Here is an 18,496-nt window from a genome sequence, read left to right as displayed (position 1 = left end):
TTCGGTCTTCTTCTGCCATCCACCGCCGTCTAGTTCGTCGAATAACAAAATATTCCCCTTCTTCTTCGGTCTTCTTCTGCCATCCACCGTTGTCTAGTTCGTCGAAAACTAGGGAAAGCTCGCCAGTTTCTGGAACATTTTCAAAACGCCATACTTCTTCATTTTTAACCATTTTTAACGAACTTTGTATGGATTTGAAGCCCAGGAAGAGGATAATAAGATTTTACCTCTTAAAAGTCCAAAACGTGGACGGAAATGGATCAAAATCCACTCGACACTCTCGGCCTTACTTTCATTGTCTCAAACCCGAGGGTCTCCTCGTTGGCTCCACTTCAAAACTAGGCTAATGGCCTTGGGGAGTCACCTAGAAGCTTCCAAGACTCCCAAAATCGTGTGAATCGAACGGAATCTCGTCGGGGAAAACTCCACCCAAGTCGGAGCTCTGGGTTGCTCTAAGTTGGAGGTTCAAATCTCGATCATTTCATGATCGGTTGGTACGGATGAGTTCGTGTTCGAGATGAGTGTGATGGTGGTGTTTTTGCGTTTAATCTGCAAGTTTTGATGATGGTGTGTGTGTGTGTGTGTGTTGCAGAGGGGAGAGAGTCACGGGCGAGGGAGAGAGAGAAGGAGAAGATGACACAGAGAGAAAGAGAGAGAGAGAGACATCTTTCTGATTGGGCAGAGAGGAAAGAGAGTGATCTGATTGGTGGAAAAGAAAGAAAATCTGATTGGGTGAAGGAATTAAGGAAATGAACTGATTGGTGAGGGGAATGGGTACACAGGTCAATTTTAAAGAAGAAAAATGATAAGGTTTTCAAATTTTGTACAGTAAGTCGTACACAAAAATCCATCTCCTTATCAAAAACAGTGTTTCCAACACTGATAAATTAACACACACGTGTACAACTCTACCCGTTGTTAACATACTTTAACTGTGCATAACTTTTTCGTTACAGATCCGATTCGGGTCTAATTCATGCTCACACGATCGTAACAATGATTACTAATTAATTACAATAACGAGAAAAATAAATTAAAGCCGAATAACCACGTCTACGTCCACGTCACTTTGCCCACAAGGACATAAATGTCAATTTACATACTCGGGGAAAAAATTACGTAGAAATTTAGAGACCGGTTGTCACATTAATCGAAAGCAAGAAAGTATGCTTAAACTTTGCAGACACAAATTGCTAAGTATATACAAAGAAAATCCGGCAACTAACTAATTTATCCAAAAGGATAAGAAGATGTGACCCATATATCATTGCATATTGTTAACCAATGGGTGAGGATTAACACTAATTATAAGGTCGAGTTATTCAGCTATCTTGGCCTTTTTGGGTGATGGATGTGACTTAACTAAGTTGCGTATGTAATGACTATTGGTTTTTACCGGTGCAACTTCCCCGAGTTGCATTACGTCAATGGTAAATAGGTAATAAAAGCTCTCTATCTGGGTAGGTTTTGCAGACCATATGCACTTTGAAGTTTGAAGTAGTACTGTGACTCAGTGAGTCATTGGTTGAGACTTGAGAGAAATGGTTCATTCGGATCTGTTAGTAGGATATATATTGACCATAACAAACAAAATTACCAGGCCTTGAGTGACGGATTTCCAAGTTCTAAGGAACTGAGCTCGAGTTAGTAAGTAATGAATCAAGAAATGTTATTTAGGAGAGATTAAATTGCACCATAAATGTGATTACAAATCCTTATGTTATTTAGGAGTTATTCATAATTGTCTCTTTCATGCCATTTTAATACTCATATATTGTGCACTTCTAATCCTATTGTCTAATATTATGTGATCGTCTTTATTAGTTTGGCATCAGTTCCTTGAACTTGAAATTTTTTCATCCAAACATGGTCAAAGGGCTTGAAGCTAATTGACCATAAATAGATCTATTATTCATTTAATTGATAACATTACTTGACATTGGCCTATTAATAAAATTATGTCATGTCATTGATTAACGTAAGACTTAACAAATACACAAAAGTCGCAAAAAAATGATTTCTTTCGTGTTTAGGGCACATAGCCTGTTTCACTTTGAATGTTGTTTAATTTAGTACACCAAAGAAATGTTGTGATCAAAATAATAATATTGAAGGGGAAAAACAAAACATGGAAAATTTCCTTCGTGCTATCCACATTTATAGCACACCCCTAAATTTATTCACCTGCATCCTTCCCACCTATTATTTCAACTAACTAATTATTAACGACCCCCATTGCCTTCTCCTTTTCTCATAAATACTCATAAATATATTTTGAAGCTACACCGCTCGTGAAGGTGTCTCTCACTTCCATACTCGTCCCTCTCCCAGTTCTCTCTGTAAGTAATTCATCTCTCTCTCTCTCTCTCTCTCTCTCACACACACACACACACACATACAAAAGCATGCAAGTTTAGCCAGTCTTGTGCATGGCTAGCTATGTTTAGGCGTGCATTTCGCTTCATAACGATATATACATACATATATATATATATATGTGTGTGTGTATTTATAAATGGTTATGTTAAGTAATCTGTATTTAAAATGATGGGTTTGGGTGGTCAAATGCCAAGGGTTTTGTTTGTCTGCCAAATTTTGTTTTGTTTGTAGCGTCATGTTTGGTTGGATCGGATGCATATTAAATTCCGGTTGTCAGGATTATTAATTTGTCTCTCAACTCTCAATGTCAAGGGCTCTCATCATCTACTTCGTCGTGTTGCTTTACTATACCCCTCTCCCTGTCCATTTGCATGTGATTTTTAATTTTAATTTTAATGAATTCATTTGTATTTAAAAAAAAAAAAAGATCTCTCTTTTTTCTTTTTGTTTTTTTAACGATAACATTAATGGTTAAATTGTTAATTGTTAATTGTTAAAAAGAAAGGGGATCGGTGAAGTTAGCTCAAAACCTAGGTTAAGTAGCTCAAAAGGCTTTCCTCAAATTCTTTCATTGCATTTATTTACTTTACTTTTGTTTTAATTTTTTTTGGTTGGTGAAGTTATAGCTAGTCATAATCTTTTGCTTCCCTATACATTCGCCTCACTCTGCTAAAAAAAACCTTAATCAAAGTCGCTCCTTAATTAGTTGTACCTTTTTTTTTTAAAGAAAAATTAGTTGTACTTTCCGTCTCGTACTTTTCTGCCTTAACTAGTTAGTTGAAAGTAGTCATGCATATTATGTGCCTGAATCTCCGAGGGCTTGTCAAAAGGTTGCTGTTTTTCCGTGGCTTTACGTTACGGCCGGATCCTTTTCCCGGCCATCCGGGGATCTCGTGATCATGGCCGTTAATCATACATAATGCGATTAATTTTTGTTAGGTACTATTATATTTAATTTTAAATTTTAAATTTCAAATGATTTCTGATAAATTAACACACACGTGTACAACTCTATCCGTTGTTAACATACTTTAACTGTGCATAACTTTTTCATTACAAATCCAATTCGGATCTAATTCATGCTCACACAATCGTAACAATGAGTACTAATTAATTACAATAACAAGAAAAATAAATTAAAGCTGAATAACCACGTCCACATCCACGTCACTTTGGCCACAATGACATAAATGTCAATTTACATACTCGGGGAAAAAATTACATAGAAATTTAGAGACGGGTCGTCACAATAATCGAAAGCAAGAAAGTATGCTTAAACTTTGCAGACACATATTGCTAAGTATATACAAAGAAATCCGGCAACTAACTAATTTATCCAAAAGGATAAGAAGATGTGACCCATATATCATTGCATATTGTTAACCAATGGGTGAGGATTAACACTAATTATAAGGTCGAGTTATTCAGCTATCTTGGTCTTTTTGGGTGATGGATGTGACTTAACTAAGGTGCGTATGTAATGACTATTGGTTTTTACCGGTGCAACTTCCCCGAGTTGCATTACGTCAATGGGAAATAAGTAATAAAAGCTCTCTATCTGGGTAGGTTTTGCAGACCATCTGCACTTTGAGGTTTGAAGTAGTGTTGTGACTCAGTGAGTCATCGGTTGAGAGAAATGGTTCATTCGGATCTATTAGTAGGATATATATTGACCATAACAAACAAAATTACCAGGCCTTGAGTGACGGATTTCCAAGTTCTAAGGAACTGAGCTCGAGTTAGTAAGTAATGAATCAAGAAATGTTATTTAGGAGAGATTAAATTGCACCATAAATGTGATTACAAATCCTTATGTTATTTAGAAGGAGTTATTCATAATTGTCTCTTTCATGCCATTTTAATACTCATGTATTGTGCACTTCTAATCCTATTGTCTAATATTATGTGATCATCTTTATTAGTTTGGCATCAGTTCTTTGAACTTGAAATTTTTTCACCCGAACATGGTCAAAGGGCTTGAAGCTAATTGACCATAAATAGATCTATTATTCATTTAATTGATAACATTACTTGACATTGGCCTATTAAAAAAATTATGTTATGTCATTGATTAACGTAAGACTTAACAGATACACAAAAGTTCCAAAAAAATGATTTCTTTCGTGTTTAGGGCACATATCATGTTTCACTTTGAATGTTGTTTAATTTAGTACACCAAAGAAATGTTGTGATAAAAATAATAATATTGAAGGGGACAAAAACAAAACTTGGAAAATTTCCTTCTTGCTATCTACATTTATAGCACACCCCTAAATTTATTCCCCTACATCCTTCCCACCTATTATTTCAACTAACTAATTATTAACGACCCCCATTGCCTTCTCCTTTTCTCATAAATACTCATAAATATATTTTGAAGCTACACCGCTCGTGAAGGTGTCTCTCACTTCCATACTCGTCCCTCTCCCAGTTCTCTCTGTAAGTAATTCATCTCTCTCTCTCTCTCTCTCACACACACACACACACACACACACACACACACACACAAAATCATGCAAGTTTAGCCAGTCTTGTGCATGGCTAGCTATGTTTAGGCGTGCATTTCGCTTCATAACGATATATACATACATATATATATATATATATATATATATATGTATTTATAAATGGTTATGTTAAGTAATCTGTATTTAAAATGATGGGTTTGGGTGGTCAAATGCCAAGGGTTTTGTTTGTCTGCCAAATTTTGTTTTGTTTGTAGCGTCATGTTTGGTTGGATCGTATGCATATTAAATTCCGGTTGTCAGGATTATTAATTTGTCTCTCAACTCTCAATGTCAAGGGCTCTCATCATCTACTTTGTCGTGTTGCTTTACTATACCCCTCTCCATGTCCATCTACATGTGATTTTTAATTTTAATTTTAATGAATTCATTTGTATTTAAAAAAAAAAAGATCTCTCTTTTTTCGTTTTATTTTTTTTTAACGATAGCATTGATGGTTAAATTGTTCATTGTTAATTGTTAATTATTAAAAAGAAAGGGGATCGGTGAAGTTAGCTCAAAACCTAGGTTAAGTAGCTCAAAAGGCTTTCCTCAAATTCTTTCATTGCATTTATTTACTTATACTTTTGTTTTAATTTTTTTGGTTGGTGAAGTTATAGCTAGTCATAATCTTTTGCTTCCCTATACATTCGCCTCACTCTGCTAAAAAAAACCTTAATCAAAGTCGCTACTTAATTAGTTGTACCTTTTTTTTTTTGAAGAAAAATTAGTTGTACTTTTCGTCTCGTACTTTTATGTGCCTGAATATCGGAGGGCTTGTCAAAAGGTGGCTTATTTTCCGTGGCTTTACGTTACGGTCGGATCCTTTTATCTCCATCGAGAGGATCTCGTGATCATGGTCGTTAATTATACATTATGGGGTTATTTTTTGTTAGGTACTATTTATATTTAATTTTAAATTTTAGATTTCAAATGATTTCTGACTGCACGATGTAAGATGAACGGTCATGATCACGGGGCTTCGGATCCCTAGGAAAAGAATCCGGCGAGGATCCTTTTCCTTACGTTACCACCTCATTTTCTAAAATGATGACTCTTGGTTTGGTTTAATTGACCGTTGATTTTGATGCTTTAGACTCTTGACAAGTATATAGTGCTTCTTCAATCTTCTTAAATTCTGTTTGGACTTCTTGAAGTTTTTTGTTCTTTGATTAGAATGGATATTACTACTCTAAGCTACGATTATGGGGAAGATAAATGTTTGAACTCGAGACCTTGGCTTATTTTCACACATAAGTTCACATCACATATGGTACTTTGTGTCTGGACTTTTCGGCTGACTGTTAACTCATACGTTCAGGGTTCTTGAAAACCGAAAAAGAATGAAGATTTTCTCAGTTGCAGTGGAGGAAGGAAGAGAAGGCAAGGATGGCAAGCCTTCACTCGGTCCAGTGTACCGTAATTTACTCGCCCAAAATGATTTTCCTCCGCTTGATCGCCAAATTAATTCATCTTGGGACCTCTTTAGGTACTTTCAATTCTCTACCTATAGTATGTCAGATTTACTTGAACGTGTGTAATTTGATTAGACGCTTACTACATTAGTTACCTTCTAATAGTTTATTTCTTTGACAATCTTGATGCGCAGTCTATCTGTCCAGAAGCATCCTGGAAATCGAATGCTTGGATGGCGTAAAATGGTTGATGGGAAGGTGAAGTACATTTTAAAGTTTTTAAGTAATGCACTGATAATTTACCACCATCACATCCAGTAAAAAATGGAAACTGAGTTTTGACTTTATTACTGTGTATGCTCTTTAGCCAGGGCCTTACACTTGGAAAACATACAAGGAGGTTTATGACGAAGTTCTGGATGTTGGTTCTGCATTGCGATTATCCGGTGTTGAACCTGTAAGTTCACATAATATAATTCAAGGGGATTTCAATTTGAGTAGTCAGTGGTTGTTGATTTTGAAAACTGAAACTAGTCTCGTTTTTGGATTTGACGAGGGAATAGGGTTCCCGGGTTGGGATTTATGGTGCAAATTGTCCTCAGTGGATTATGGCAATGGAGGTTGGTGTTTGGTTTCGTCTTCAATCTCTTTTTTCATTTGTTAATTTCTTATATATGTGTGTATATATATTTATGTTTTATTCATTATGATTGATTTGTATGATCAACCATGTGATGATCAACTTGTTTAAATTTTCCGTAGGCTTGTAATGCTCACAGTTTGATTTGCGTGCCTCTCTACGATACCCTTGGTAATTAATATTCGTAAATAATCACAGTGATTCTTTTTACTTGCTGTTTGGAGGGGTTCATTGATGTCAAGAGATTTAGTTGAACTTCTCTCAAGTGATCAGGAATGTGTTGATGCAGGTCCAAGAGCTGTAAACTTTATTATAGATCACGCAGAGCTTGACGTTGTTTTTGTCCAAGATAAGAAAGTGAAAGAAGTGAGAAACAAATATCTCGATCTGCATTTTTATCAAATCTTAAATTCCACATAATCATTTTCACAAGCACTAGATGGTTCTGATTTGATACAACTTCTTTACTTTGCAGCTACTGAAACCTGATTCTACATCTTCTAAACGAATAAAAGGTAAGAATGACTGGATTAGTTCATGTTCCCTACATCTGCTCAAAGACCTTGTGCTGAGTTTGTTTGTGTTTACAGTTATGGTCTGCTTCAGTTCAATGACGGATGAAGAGAAGAACAAATCAGTGCAGATTGGGATAAAACCGTACTCATGGAATGAGTTCACGGAGATGGTTGGTTTCTCTATGTTAACCAGCATAACTATTTTAATTTTTTCTTTTGTATGTTTCTGTTTAGGCCCAAAATATTGGTTTGGGCCGAGTGTAGAATCATTCTCGGCCCGGAAGGATTTATTTAAAAACTGCTAGGGGTCGTCTTGTTCATGGGCCGCATGGTTAGAGTCGTTTGAATCCTAGTAGGAAAAGGAACGGCCTGGATAAGGAAGAGGCGGGAGAAGTTCTGCGGTTAATAGAAATCCTGGTGTGATAAGGAGTCCCGGTGAGATGAGGAGGTCGAGACACATTTTGAATACGGCCTGATAGAAAGGTTAGGTACAAAATCCTGATGGGAGTAGGAGTACTCGAGATGGTGTTTGATTAGAAGAAGAAGTCCTAATCCGAGTAGGGTTTAACTACTTGGATTAACTCTACTTAGGAAGTATCTGATGCTATAAATAGAAGAGGCTGTGCATTGTTCAACCCCCTCCAATTCAACACACAATTGCCCAGCATAAACTCTCTCAACAACTTTGAGATTTTTTATTTTCCCTTTTCGCTGACACATCTTCCATTGGCATCAACAGCACTGTGAAGCAACCGGTGATATCTTCAGTCGGCATAGATAGCTCTGTCGTCGTAGAATCAGCCGATCTCGCAGCATCTTCCGTTGGCATCAACAACACTGCGGCGAGGACGGTTGGTTACCTATTCAAGTCTCGGTCGAGAAGGATTTCCGAATCATTATTGATCGAGGTCATCTCATTAGCCTTCTCGGCGAAGTGAGGTGTTAAAGCTTACTGAGCTCGGCGCATTGCACGCTGGGTTATTTTATGATTGAATACTCTCAAGTGGGATTTAGAGTTCGGCATTCAGACGGCCGAGCCACGTTCACTATTAAGACTTATATCCGCTTTGAGTATTTGTGCCCTTACACTTTGGTGTCGATTCGGTGTGAGTTTACTCTGACGAATACGATCACTGTGACCGAATCAGACGACGACGATTTGTGAACTTTGTAAGAATAGTAGCCTTGTCTTCAGGTTCAAGAACCTAAGAGGTCGAGATGTGTTCCTTCCTCGACCGTAATCGCAAGACGCAGAAGTCAGCTGCGCACCCAACGCAACATCAACAAATTTTACTCCTCGGCCAACGAGTTGGCACACCCCGCATTCACCGAAGGACGTAGTTAGCTCGTAGATTACTCGGCCTGTGCGCCATGTAGGCTTGGTAGTTTTTAGGATCAACAGTTTCATAGCAAGGAAAGGAACCCTTGCACTATTTTGAAATAGACCAATACTAGCAATGTTTTCTTTTAATTGCTACTCCTTTCGCTTTTTCACCCAGTTATGAATAGAGTTTTTTGTTTTCAGGGTAAACAAAATCCGTCGGAGATTGTTCCACCAACGACAGATAATATTGCTGGCATTATGTACACAAGCGGCACCAGCGGAGATCCTAAAGGAGTTGTGATAACACATGAAAATGTTGCATATGGAGTGAGAGGGATTGATCTCTTTATGGAACAATTTGAAGACAAGGTAAGTATGTGTTACCATTTCCTGTGTTTTTCAAGCGGTACCTAATTACCTTGTTAGCTCATAATAATTTCTGTTATAATGACTTGTGCATTAATTTATGATGTTGAGTAGATGACAGGGGATGATGTCTATCTATCTTTCCTTCCCTTGGCTCATATCCTCGACCGCGTGATTGAGGAGTATTTTTTCCGCAATGGTGCTGCTGTTGGCTATTATCATGGGGTATGCTACCTGAGTTTTTTGTATCTTGTTGGGAGATTATAAAACAAATCCTTCATATATCATCTTAACGAAAAATCCTACCATAAACTTCCCAACTCTGTTAATTATGTTTGCATTGATTCTCTAATTGAAGGATCTTAATGCACTGAGGGATGACATGGTGGAGTTAAAGCCAACGCTTCTTGCTGGGGTACCTCGAGTTTTTGAAAAAATACATGAAGGCAGGAAGAAGTTTTGCTTTTCTGTCTGCCTGCAGAATTAAACTATACATTTTTGCGGATTTCAGATATGTGTAATAATTCAGACTCACCTGTATTTCAGGTATAAAGAAAGCAGTGCTAGAGCTTAATCCAAGAAGAAGGAAGATTTTTGACATTCTCTACAAATAGTAAGTAGGCCTCCAACTTTATTAATTGTACATCACTTATGTTCGAAGCTAACATCTTTCTTTTGCTATACAGCAAACTTGCTTGGATGAATAGGGGGTATAAAAACAAATACGCATCGCCCATAGCGGATCTGTTGGCCTTCAGAAAGGTTGTATTTTTATTTTTCATCTGATTAATAACTTTTATTTCAAAGGGAAATATCCGCACACAACAATAGTCTTACCTTATGTTGTTAACGTTTTTAGGTCAAAGCTAGGTTAGGTGGTCAACTTCGACTTATAATATCTGGAGGTGCACCCTTGAGCTCTGAGATCGAAGAATTCTTGCGAGTTACCTGCTGCGCATTCGTAGTCACAGGCTATGGTAAAGAACTCTGTTTTTAGCAGTAAACAGTATTTATGAAAATTAGGCATGCATAAATCTACTACGCTTTAGATTAAGTTGTAAATCCCTTTCTAAGAAGAAATTTAGCTAAGTTAATCTCCTTGGTAATATTAGCTAGAATAAGTCCCAGTTAGTGTATAGGATAATGTCGTGAATATATCTTGTTTGGACATATATAGCTAAATAGGAATACGGGGACTTTAGCTCAAGTAATTAAGAGCGTTGTGGATAATTCTTTCAGGGTTGACAGAAACTATCGGACCGACAACTCTCGGCTTTCCTGACGAAATGTGCATGGTTGGTGCTGTTGGCACCGTATCTGTATACAATGAGATGCGCCTGGAGGAGGTTCCGGAAATGGGCTACAATCCACTTGGGGATCATCCGTGTGGTGAGATATGTGTGAGAGGGAAGACTGTTTTTGCTGGCTACTACAAAAATCCTGAATTAACAAGAGAGGCCATCAAAGATGGCTGGTTCCACACAGGTTAATTAATTTAATGATCATAATTAATCCTTTTCCAGTAATATAATTTGATTGAAAAAATATATGTATTGATGGGGCATACAACATTTCTCAGGTGACATAGGGGAAATACTTCCGAACGGAGTCATCAAGGTTATCGATAGGAAGAAGAATCTTATCAAACTCTCACAAGGAGAGTATGTTGCACTTGAGTACTTGGAAAATGTTTATGGCGTTGCTTCTATTATTGAAGATGTGAGCATCTAATTCTTTACATGTATGTTTCACGAGCTTATGCTAACGTGCTGTTCAATGAGGCTGCTTTCTTCTTCCTTTTTTTGAAGATTTGGGTCTACGGAAACAGCTTCAAGTCGATGATTGTTGCAGTGGTGGTACCGGAAGAAGAGACCGCCAAGAAGTGGGCTTATTTGAACGGTCACATGGGTTCCTTTTCGGATCTTTGTTCTCTTGATCAGCTAAAAGATCACATTATGGCTGAGCTTAAGTTAATAGCTGAGAGGAACAAGGTAATTATAAGAATCTTAATTAATTAAAAACTAAACCAATATTTTCAAGATCAGGTGATTGATTAGTGTCATTTGATTTGTTCTCGAACAGCTGAGTGGCTTTCAATACATCAAGGGAATCATCATAGAACCTCGGCCCTTCGACATGGAAAGAGACTTGGTGACTGCAACATTGAAGAAGAAACGAAATCACTTGCTCAAGTATTACCAGGTATACATGCTGCATATATGTTCCCTCTTTCGCACTTGCGAAATTACAGTTAATTGCTAATTACCAAGTGCAAAGCAACTGACAACGAAGCATTTTACATGCAGGTTCAAATTGATCAACTCTACAATACCCTGGATGGAAGAAAATTTAGTAATTAACGTCGTAGACTTGTTGAAATCAGTAGGGTGGCATATGTGTGGCGGTTCTCCGAGTGTCATCATCACCAGTATAACATAGGAGCTCCATATATATATATAGATGTGTGTGTGTGTATGTGTGTATGTGTGTATGTGTGTTTATGTATTATGTATGCATACCGAACTGCTGATGGCATTTTAATAAGTTTTAATCCTGTTGTGTTAGAGTGATAATTATTTTTTTTTTAATAAAGGAAAACTAATGAAAAGAGCTTGAAAACTTTGAGTTTTAACGGAATTGACAAAAAGGTGTTGTAAGTGAATAGTAACAGGATTGACTTTTTAGAGTAAAAATATGATTTTTCGTTAAAGTGAACAGTAGCGGGAGCTTTTAATTAAAACTCCCTTTTAACAATGCGTTGATCATGAACTTGGATGCTACTTGTTACGTAATTTTGTATTCTTCGAGCTTTTGTTGTTACGCTATAATATAGTCAGAATGTTACTGCAATTATGCTAAACTCATCTCAACTTTACAACTATACAACTGCTTCCTCTACCTGACTCCACTTTCAGTACTACTTAGTACATTGTTTTGTGTTTTTGAGCACCTCCAATGGGAGTTGGGCCTTCCACCACAACTAAAAGTTATAAGGGACACCTTTAGACTTCAAGGAGATTTTTGGATCTCTAAATGATACAGCCTAGTTGTTTGTTTTAACTTTATCTAACTTCATTTTATCGTAAATTATGTTTCTAAACATTTCCACAAATAAATTAATTTCGACACCAAATTATTTTTATTTTTTATTTTTGTAAAAATGAGTAAACCAATGACTTTATATATTGGCGGGTATATGTCATAACTTATGTACGTGGAGAAGTTCTTCTGAGCATATTAGCTGATAAACTACCGCCAGCTTTATACGCTTCCGACAGCCAGTTTCCCTGCATCCCATAACTTCTGTCATGTAACAGAATGATTGCAGAGTACGTGAGGAATGACCAAGCGCCAATTGCACAGGACCTGTTCGATCAACAGCTAGTGAGAGACGTCGTTTCGTGGAACACCATGTTGTTGGGGTTGCAGAAAGCCAAAAACCCACACGGAGTTAATCGATGTTTCTTGCAAATGAGAAGAGGATTAACAAAGCTCGGTCTGTTTTCGACAAGATGAGCGAGAAGAATGTGGTTTCATGGACTCAAGGACTCGGCCAAATCATTTTACATTTTCAACCTCGCTTGTTGATATGTACGCGAAATGCGGAGTTATTGGCACGGCACTTTGCACTTTCAGATCAATGCCAGGGAAAAACCTGACGAAGTAACGTTTGTGAACTCGTTATCGGCATGTGGCCTGCATTCAAGTTTCGAACATGGCGAGTTAGTTGCTAAAGAAATTGACAAACTGGGACATGCCCATCCTGCAAGTTATTCGACGCTGTCAAAGATTCACAGCGAAAGAGGTGTATGGAACAGCGTCCAAGAGTTTAGGAAGACGATGGAAGAGAAAGGCATACGAAAGCAGAACGCTGGTAGCTGGGTCGAATTTCTACATGGAATGAGATGAACAAACACAAGAAATTGACCAAAAACATATTGGATTACGAGGTCCAATTTACACTAACACAACATTTATGCTTGTAAAATAGATTTTCATTGGTCATAAATCAAATAACCACCCCGTGTTACACTTTAATCAAATGTTAAAACTGCCTCTAAATCTTGAATACCATTAAGGCCATCACATCCAATATCATTCAAGAAATGGCACATAAACAATGCAAGGCCTTTCCCCAATTACAGTGACAATTGAGATGCCGGGAGACGAAAAATGCTGAAAAATGCTGAAATATGCTAACTTCGACCAGCTCTCAATAATTGCTCCTTACAATAATCTGCACATTCCGAAGAATCGGGGTTAAGAACTTCATCTTCTGTTTTTGTTCTCATCCTTGTCCTCCCGCTTCCTGTATAGCTTCTCAAGAACACGCTTGGCCTCACACTGAGGAAAATTCGCCAAATCATAGTAGTGGGGTGCTATATCGATTAGCCTGTAAACATGTAATATTTGGGAGATTAGAAACAGATACACTCACGAGGATGACACAATTTAGATTCACCTTAATAAATGGGTATTTGGAAGGGTGAGAGAGAGAGAGAGAGAGAGAGAGAGACTGACCACTCCCCACGAATATCCATCACTGTACGGATAAAATTCCTGCTTGTCAAAACATACTCATTGTAAATCACCCATTCTGGCTTGTGATCCAAGCAATTCGACGGATGCAAATGCACCACCTGCAAATTAAGATCATAATACATATCAGGAGCAAGTACAAACACTGTGACAAGGCAAAAAAGGGGAATAATAGACGGCCTAAATATAAGTAAAGAATAATTCTACGTACTTGGTTATCTTTCACTGTCAGATAGTGGCCAGTGTGTTCCAGGTGAGCCACCTGCATGAAATATCCAGCTAGCATGGCCTTTCTTATGTTGATGTAGTAGTCACGACTATTGAATTCAGTACTGCACAGCTTGAGGTTAAATCGGCCCATAATGCGCACTAGCTGCTGCCTGACATTGTCTGCGGACTTCAATGCCCTCTGATTGACAAAGTTCTCATAGCACCATGACGGATCCTCATCTACACCATTAAAATTAAGACTTTAATATGACAACCCACCGGATGATCAACTTCAAATCAGTAATGAAATAATGAGATAAATGTAGTTACTATTTTGCTTGTATGCATGATACACGTTCAGAAGCGTGAGATGATCTCCATCAATGTGCCCGAACCTAGCTTTTGCTTCATCAGCAGCTTTTTGAGCCTCCCTAGGCCGGACAAAGCAATTGGGTACTAAGAAATAAATTGGTTATCACAGGCGAGGCCCATGGAACGTTAGCAGATGCATAGAGGCGAGACGACACCATTTGCTTCATGAGATAATACTGAGAAACTGCAACTATATGCATCAGCACTTACTTAAAAATCCATAGGGACAAGCCAACCGGGGGCATGGAACCTAGACAAGACAGTTGCCGATGACAACCTAATTTGACACATTACCACTTCAACCACATGCATAAGCATTTGCATGCAGATGTAGCAGTTAGGACAGTGTTTGCACAAAAGAAAATCTGTACACATAAGAGACTCAAAGGCATGCAATGAAGAATCATGCAGCCCGACTTATCTACTTGATGTAGATAAGAACCAAGTCAGACACAACTGAGAAAGCAATGACAAAATAGAAAATAGAGTACCTGAAAGCATGGCAGATATTGACAAAATTTCATTTGAGCAGCTGAACTCAGGGCTGACTACAAGCATCTTTGACATCTGAGGATCCAATGGGAACTCACTCATAATCTCCCCCAGCTTGGTCAAGTTACCATCATCATCCAATGCTCCCAAATAATTCAAGACCTCTAGTGCTCTCATCAGTGTCTCGGGAGCAGGGGGATCCATAAAATCAAAATGAACCAGATCATCTATTCCTAATTTCTTCAAAGTAAGAACTGTATTTGCAAGGTTGGATCTCAATATTTCAGGATAAGTTTGTGGTTGAAGATCATTCTGGAAACTTTTCTCAGTATAAAGTCTGAAACATTTTCCTGGTTGAGTTCTTCCAGCACGACCTGACCTCTGATGTGCACTTGCCTTGGAAATTGGAGATACCAACAATGATTCAACACGCACTCTTGGGTTATAGACTATTTGTTTAGCAAATCCAGGATCAATAACATAAACAATTCCATCAATAGTCAGAGAAGTTTCTGCAATGTTTGTGGACACCACAATCTTCCTTCCAGGAATTCCACCTTCTTTTACAGGAGGAGGAGCAGGATCAAATATTTTCTGCTGCATAGCTGGAGGTAGAGTTGAATACAGAGGCACCACTTTCACAGGACCAACCTGGTCACCCAGATTTCCAATTTCCTTGTTAATTTTGCGGCATGCATCTTCTATCTCCTCCTCTCCTGTTAGAAAAACAAGTATATCTCCTGGGGTCTCATACATATGAATCTGCACAACCGTTCGAATCGCTGCTTCCAGATAATCCCTTTCAGGTTCCTCAGTGTAAAAAATTTCCACTGGATGAAGCCTTCCAGGAACTTTCATGAGTGGTGCACCGCTGAAATAGCCCTGAAACTTTTCAGCTTCAAGTGTAGCACTCATCACCACCACCTTCAAGTCAGGTCTGTTTCTCAACACTTCCTTCAACAGCCCAAATAGAACATCTGTTGCTAAAGTTCTTTCGTGAGCTTCATCAAGAATTATCACGCTGTATCTTTCTAATAGTGGATCAGTCATTGCTTCTCTTAAAAGCATTCCATCAGTTAGATACCTGCCACACAAAAAATGCATATTATGTAAGTATCTTATCTTTCCCTTGAATCTCGGCTAAATGACTCCCTAAAAGAGTACAAATGATAAAGCAATAAAAAAGAACAGAAAAAGATGTTGAGCTTACTTCAACACAGTTCTGGAACTGCTGCAGTCTTCAAAACGGATGCTATAACCGACCTCTTCTCCAATGGTTACATCCATCTCTTCAGCAACACGACGGGATACTGACATTGCAGCCACTCTACGGGGTTGGGTACATGCAACCATCATCTTTTTGCGTTTATCTGAAGATTCTGAATCGACAGCTTCCAAAACAAATTGGGGAATCTGTAAAAGTGGATAGAGAAGTACCATGGTTAGATGATTTCAACAATTCTCGTTCTTTACATGATCTTCAGCAAGAAAAATATAGGGGAGAAGATAAAAATCATCTCACAATCAACTTTCTAATAGGTTCATAGAGCATAATATATGATTTATAAAGCCTAATCTCAGAATCACCCAGATTCTGTGTTGTGGTGTCTCCTGGAAGATGGGGAAAGCATGGCTAGGCCATATCTAGTTCTAGCCTAAATCTAGTTCTAGCATGGTTTTAGGCTTCGGCCCTAAACTTACCAGAATAATAAATAATATGTCCCATTTCGCTAAATTTCCTGTAGGCAAGTCCTAGTTGCATTGTGAAAGTAGCATGCATTATGAAGTTCAACCAGATCCTTTTTATTTATAACCGGCCTACAAAGATTCCAACCTTTATGTTCAAATAAGTTAACAGGATTGCCGTAATGATATTAAGGTAAAAGAGCACCCTCGGGCCAAGGGTGACAAATGTGGTTCAGAAAAAAGGTATATCTGGTAATATCGACCGTCAATAGAGAATTAATTCCCATATGCATCTTTACGGTGTAAAACATAAGACTGCTATTTAAGCTCAACCACTGTTGCATAGCATGACATCTGACATTTAAGAAGCAACCCTCAAATCATTCGGCCTACAAGGGTTTTAAATATATCACTGTATTCTTCTCTCTCAACACCACAAAAGCTACTATTATTTCAAATTAACAATACGTGTATTATTCTTTCTAAATATACAAAGTTTGGAACTTTGGAATGTCAATAACAATTCCCTAATTAAAAATCAAATACCTATCGCAATTTGCGAAAAATCAAAATACGCATTACCCCAAGTTCGAAATTTTCATTCAGCTTCCATTATCTATTTCATGCTACAAAATACACGAAAAGTACAGTAAAAGTTTGAAGAAACGAACCTGCGTGGTTTTACCACTACCAGTCTCACCAACCAAAATGAGAGACTGGCTGGCTTTGAGAGCCTGCAAGAACTCCTCTTTCTGGTGCCAAACCGGCAACGTCTTCCTCTTCTCAAGAATCTCATAGTACCTCTGCGAGTACGGCTTTCCCGTCCACCGATTGATGATACTGCTCACAGCGTTTTGGTTGGCAGCAGCTCCGCCGCCGCCGTTCGATTTGCTCATCTTCGCCAATGAGATGGAGGTCTCGTCCACCACGTCGAACAAGCTCACCTTCCTCTTCCTCTCCGTACCCATCAATCACAAACCTAACGGAAAACCCCCAAAATCCTAACTTGGATCCTAACGAAGTCGGATAGGATCCGAATAGAGAGGTTTTCCTTTCGATTTTACTAATTAGCCCTAAATTTCGTAAACACTAGAAGATAGAACAAGATTGAGAATTTCGGGAGAGAAGCTTTTGCGCAATTAATATTATAAGAGGACTGTTAAAAAAAATAAAACAAAATTATAGGAGGTGAAGTTTTCAGAATTACGATTGTGCCCCTCCCACCCTTTTTGTTGTAGACCAGTAAAAGGAGACCTTATCATTTTAATTGAAATATGTTATTGGCATTCTAAAAATCTTATTTTATAAGCCTTACAAGTATATTTTTCTTTTCAAATATCGAAAGTTTAGAGTATGAAATGAAAATTTTGAAGTACCAATAATAATTCTTCTTCAATTTAGTTTGGCATTAAGTGGGACTGTGGGAGGCCCAATAACTGCATTCATAATACTGAGGAAGGCCCAATCAACGTTTGATGTTAGAGAAATCCTGTTTACACTTCGGAATTGGAATGTGAATAATTTTTTAGTCTGGCGTTTTATGCGTTTATTAAATTTGGTGTGGAATTAATATTCGGATGAAATGTATTCTGCGTTATTTACATTACATGTAAGAAATCAGAAAATTGTAAAAAAAAAATTAAAATTAAAATCCATAATCAAATACCTAAAATTCAAGAATCGGATTAACTAGTAATAAGATCAACGATGAGGACTAGTTGATCCAAGTCCCTTTCCTTACTTCTCATATTTCTAAATTATCTGATTTCTTCAATTTTCCCATTCGGGTTAAGTAAACATGACCTTAAAACCAATATTTCAACACTTAAATTTTCTTGGTCAACCCTGAATTTAGATTTCTTTGGACACCCAAATACATTTAAGAATATACTGAAACTATCCTTTCAATTTGCTTTGGTATAGTTCATTTTGTTAATTTGAAACTTTAGGGGAAAATTGAAAAATTAAAAGGGAAAATGATTGTGACGGTTGAGCTACCTCAGCCCTCCGATCGGCAGTGCCGCCACTCCCTCAACAATTGAGCCCATACCTCA

The 18,496-nt window shown here is 37.8% G+C and overlaps 2 protein-coding genes across 8 annotated transcripts; one reads left to right on the top strand and one right to left on the bottom strand.

The window, feature by feature from the left end:
• Positions 1–2,176: 2,176 nt before the first annotated feature.
• Positions 2,177–11,716, top strand: LOC126581940 (long chain acyl-CoA synthetase 1-like). 2 transcript variants are annotated; one of them, XM_050245888.1, is made up of 21 exons: positions 2,209–2,339; positions 4,760–4,818; positions 6,205–6,372; positions 6,493–6,556; positions 6,666–6,755; positions 6,862–6,918; positions 7,061–7,109; positions 7,228–7,304; positions 7,414–7,453; positions 7,529–7,623; positions 8,979–9,146; positions 9,258–9,368; positions 9,502–9,589; positions 9,690–9,756; positions 9,830–9,905; positions 10,003–10,120; positions 10,383–10,628; positions 10,723–10,862; positions 10,952–11,134; positions 11,226–11,345; positions 11,450–11,716. In XM_050245888.1, exons 3-21 carry the CDS (start codon positions 6,227–6,229, stop codon positions 11,501–11,503), a joined length of 1,989 nt encoding a protein of 662 aa, XP_050101845.1. In that variant the 5' UTR covers positions 2,209–2,339; positions 4,760–4,818; positions 6,205–6,226; the 3' UTR covers positions 11,504–11,716. The 2 variants fall into 2 exon arrangements, with proteins under 2 accessions (XP_050101846.1, XP_050101845.1); XM_050245889.1 differs by lacking the exon at positions 4,760–4,818 and having other exon boundaries at positions 2,177–2,339.
• A 1,350-nt stretch (positions 11,717–13,066) lies between these two features.
• Positions 13,067–17,595, bottom strand: LOC126581939 (probable pre-mRNA-splicing factor ATP-dependent RNA helicase DEAH2). 6 transcript variants are annotated; one of them, XM_050245882.1, is made up of 7 exons: positions 17,114–17,591; positions 15,967–16,169; positions 14,756–15,840; positions 14,223–14,348; positions 13,894–14,132; positions 13,665–13,783; positions 13,067–13,536 (listed from the first exon to the last, which is right to left on the bottom strand). In XM_050245882.1, exons 1-7 carry the CDS (start codon positions 17,408–17,410, stop codon positions 13,413–13,415), a joined length of 2,193 nt encoding a protein of 730 aa, XP_050101839.1. In that variant the 5' UTR covers positions 17,411–17,591; the 3' UTR covers positions 13,067–13,412. The 6 variants fall into 6 exon arrangements, 5 of the variants coding, with proteins under 5 accessions (XP_050101839.1, XP_050101840.1, XP_050101842.1 ...); XM_050245883.1 differs by lacking the exon at positions 14,223–14,348 and having other exon boundaries at positions 17,114–17,592; XM_050245885.1 differs by lacking the exons at positions 13,067–13,536; positions 13,665–13,783 and having other exon boundaries at positions 13,984–14,132; positions 14,223–14,323; positions 17,114–17,594.
• Positions 17,596–18,496: the final 901 nt, after the last annotated feature.

This window comes from Malus sylvestris, chromosome 9 (assembly GCF_916048215.2).
Source record: "Malus sylvestris chromosome 9, drMalSylv7.2, whole genome shotgun sequence".
Classification (NCBI taxonomy): Eukaryota; Viridiplantae; Streptophyta; class Magnoliopsida; order Rosales; family Rosaceae; genus Malus; species Malus sylvestris.
Note: the sequence above shows the minus strand (reverse complement) of the source record. Positions and strands in the feature narration are given on the sequence as shown.

What these genes read in the sequence shown, in the direction of transcription:
- LOC126581939 (XM_050245882.1), bottom strand. Translation starts at nt 17,410, where the DNA reads ATGGGTACGGAGAGGAAGAGGAAGGTGAGCTTGTTCGACGTGGTGGAC. An exon ending in GTAGTGGTAAAACCACGCAG is followed by an intron (nt 16,170 to 17,113) that starts GTTCGTTTCTTC and finishes CCACTTTTACAG; the next exon opens with ATTCCCCAATTTGTTTTGGA. An exon ending in TCATGCATACAAGCAAAATA is followed by an intron (nt 14,133 to 14,222) that starts GTAACTACATTT and finishes TTAATGGTGTAG; the next exon opens with ATGAGGATCCGTCATGGTGC.
- LOC126581940 (XM_050245889.1), top strand. Translation starts at nt 6,227, where the DNA reads ATGAAGATTTTCTCAGTTGCAGTGGAGGAAGGAAGAGAAGGCAAGGAT. An exon ending in ATCTTCTAAACGAATAAAAG is followed by an intron (nt 7,454 to 7,528) that starts GTAAGAATGACT and finishes TTGTGTTTACAG; the next exon opens with TTATGGTCTGCTTCAGTTCA. An exon ending in TGGAACAATTTGAAGACAAG is followed by an intron (nt 9,147 to 9,257) that starts GTAAGTATGTGT and finishes GATGTTGAGTAG; the next exon opens with ATGACAGGGGATGATGTCTA.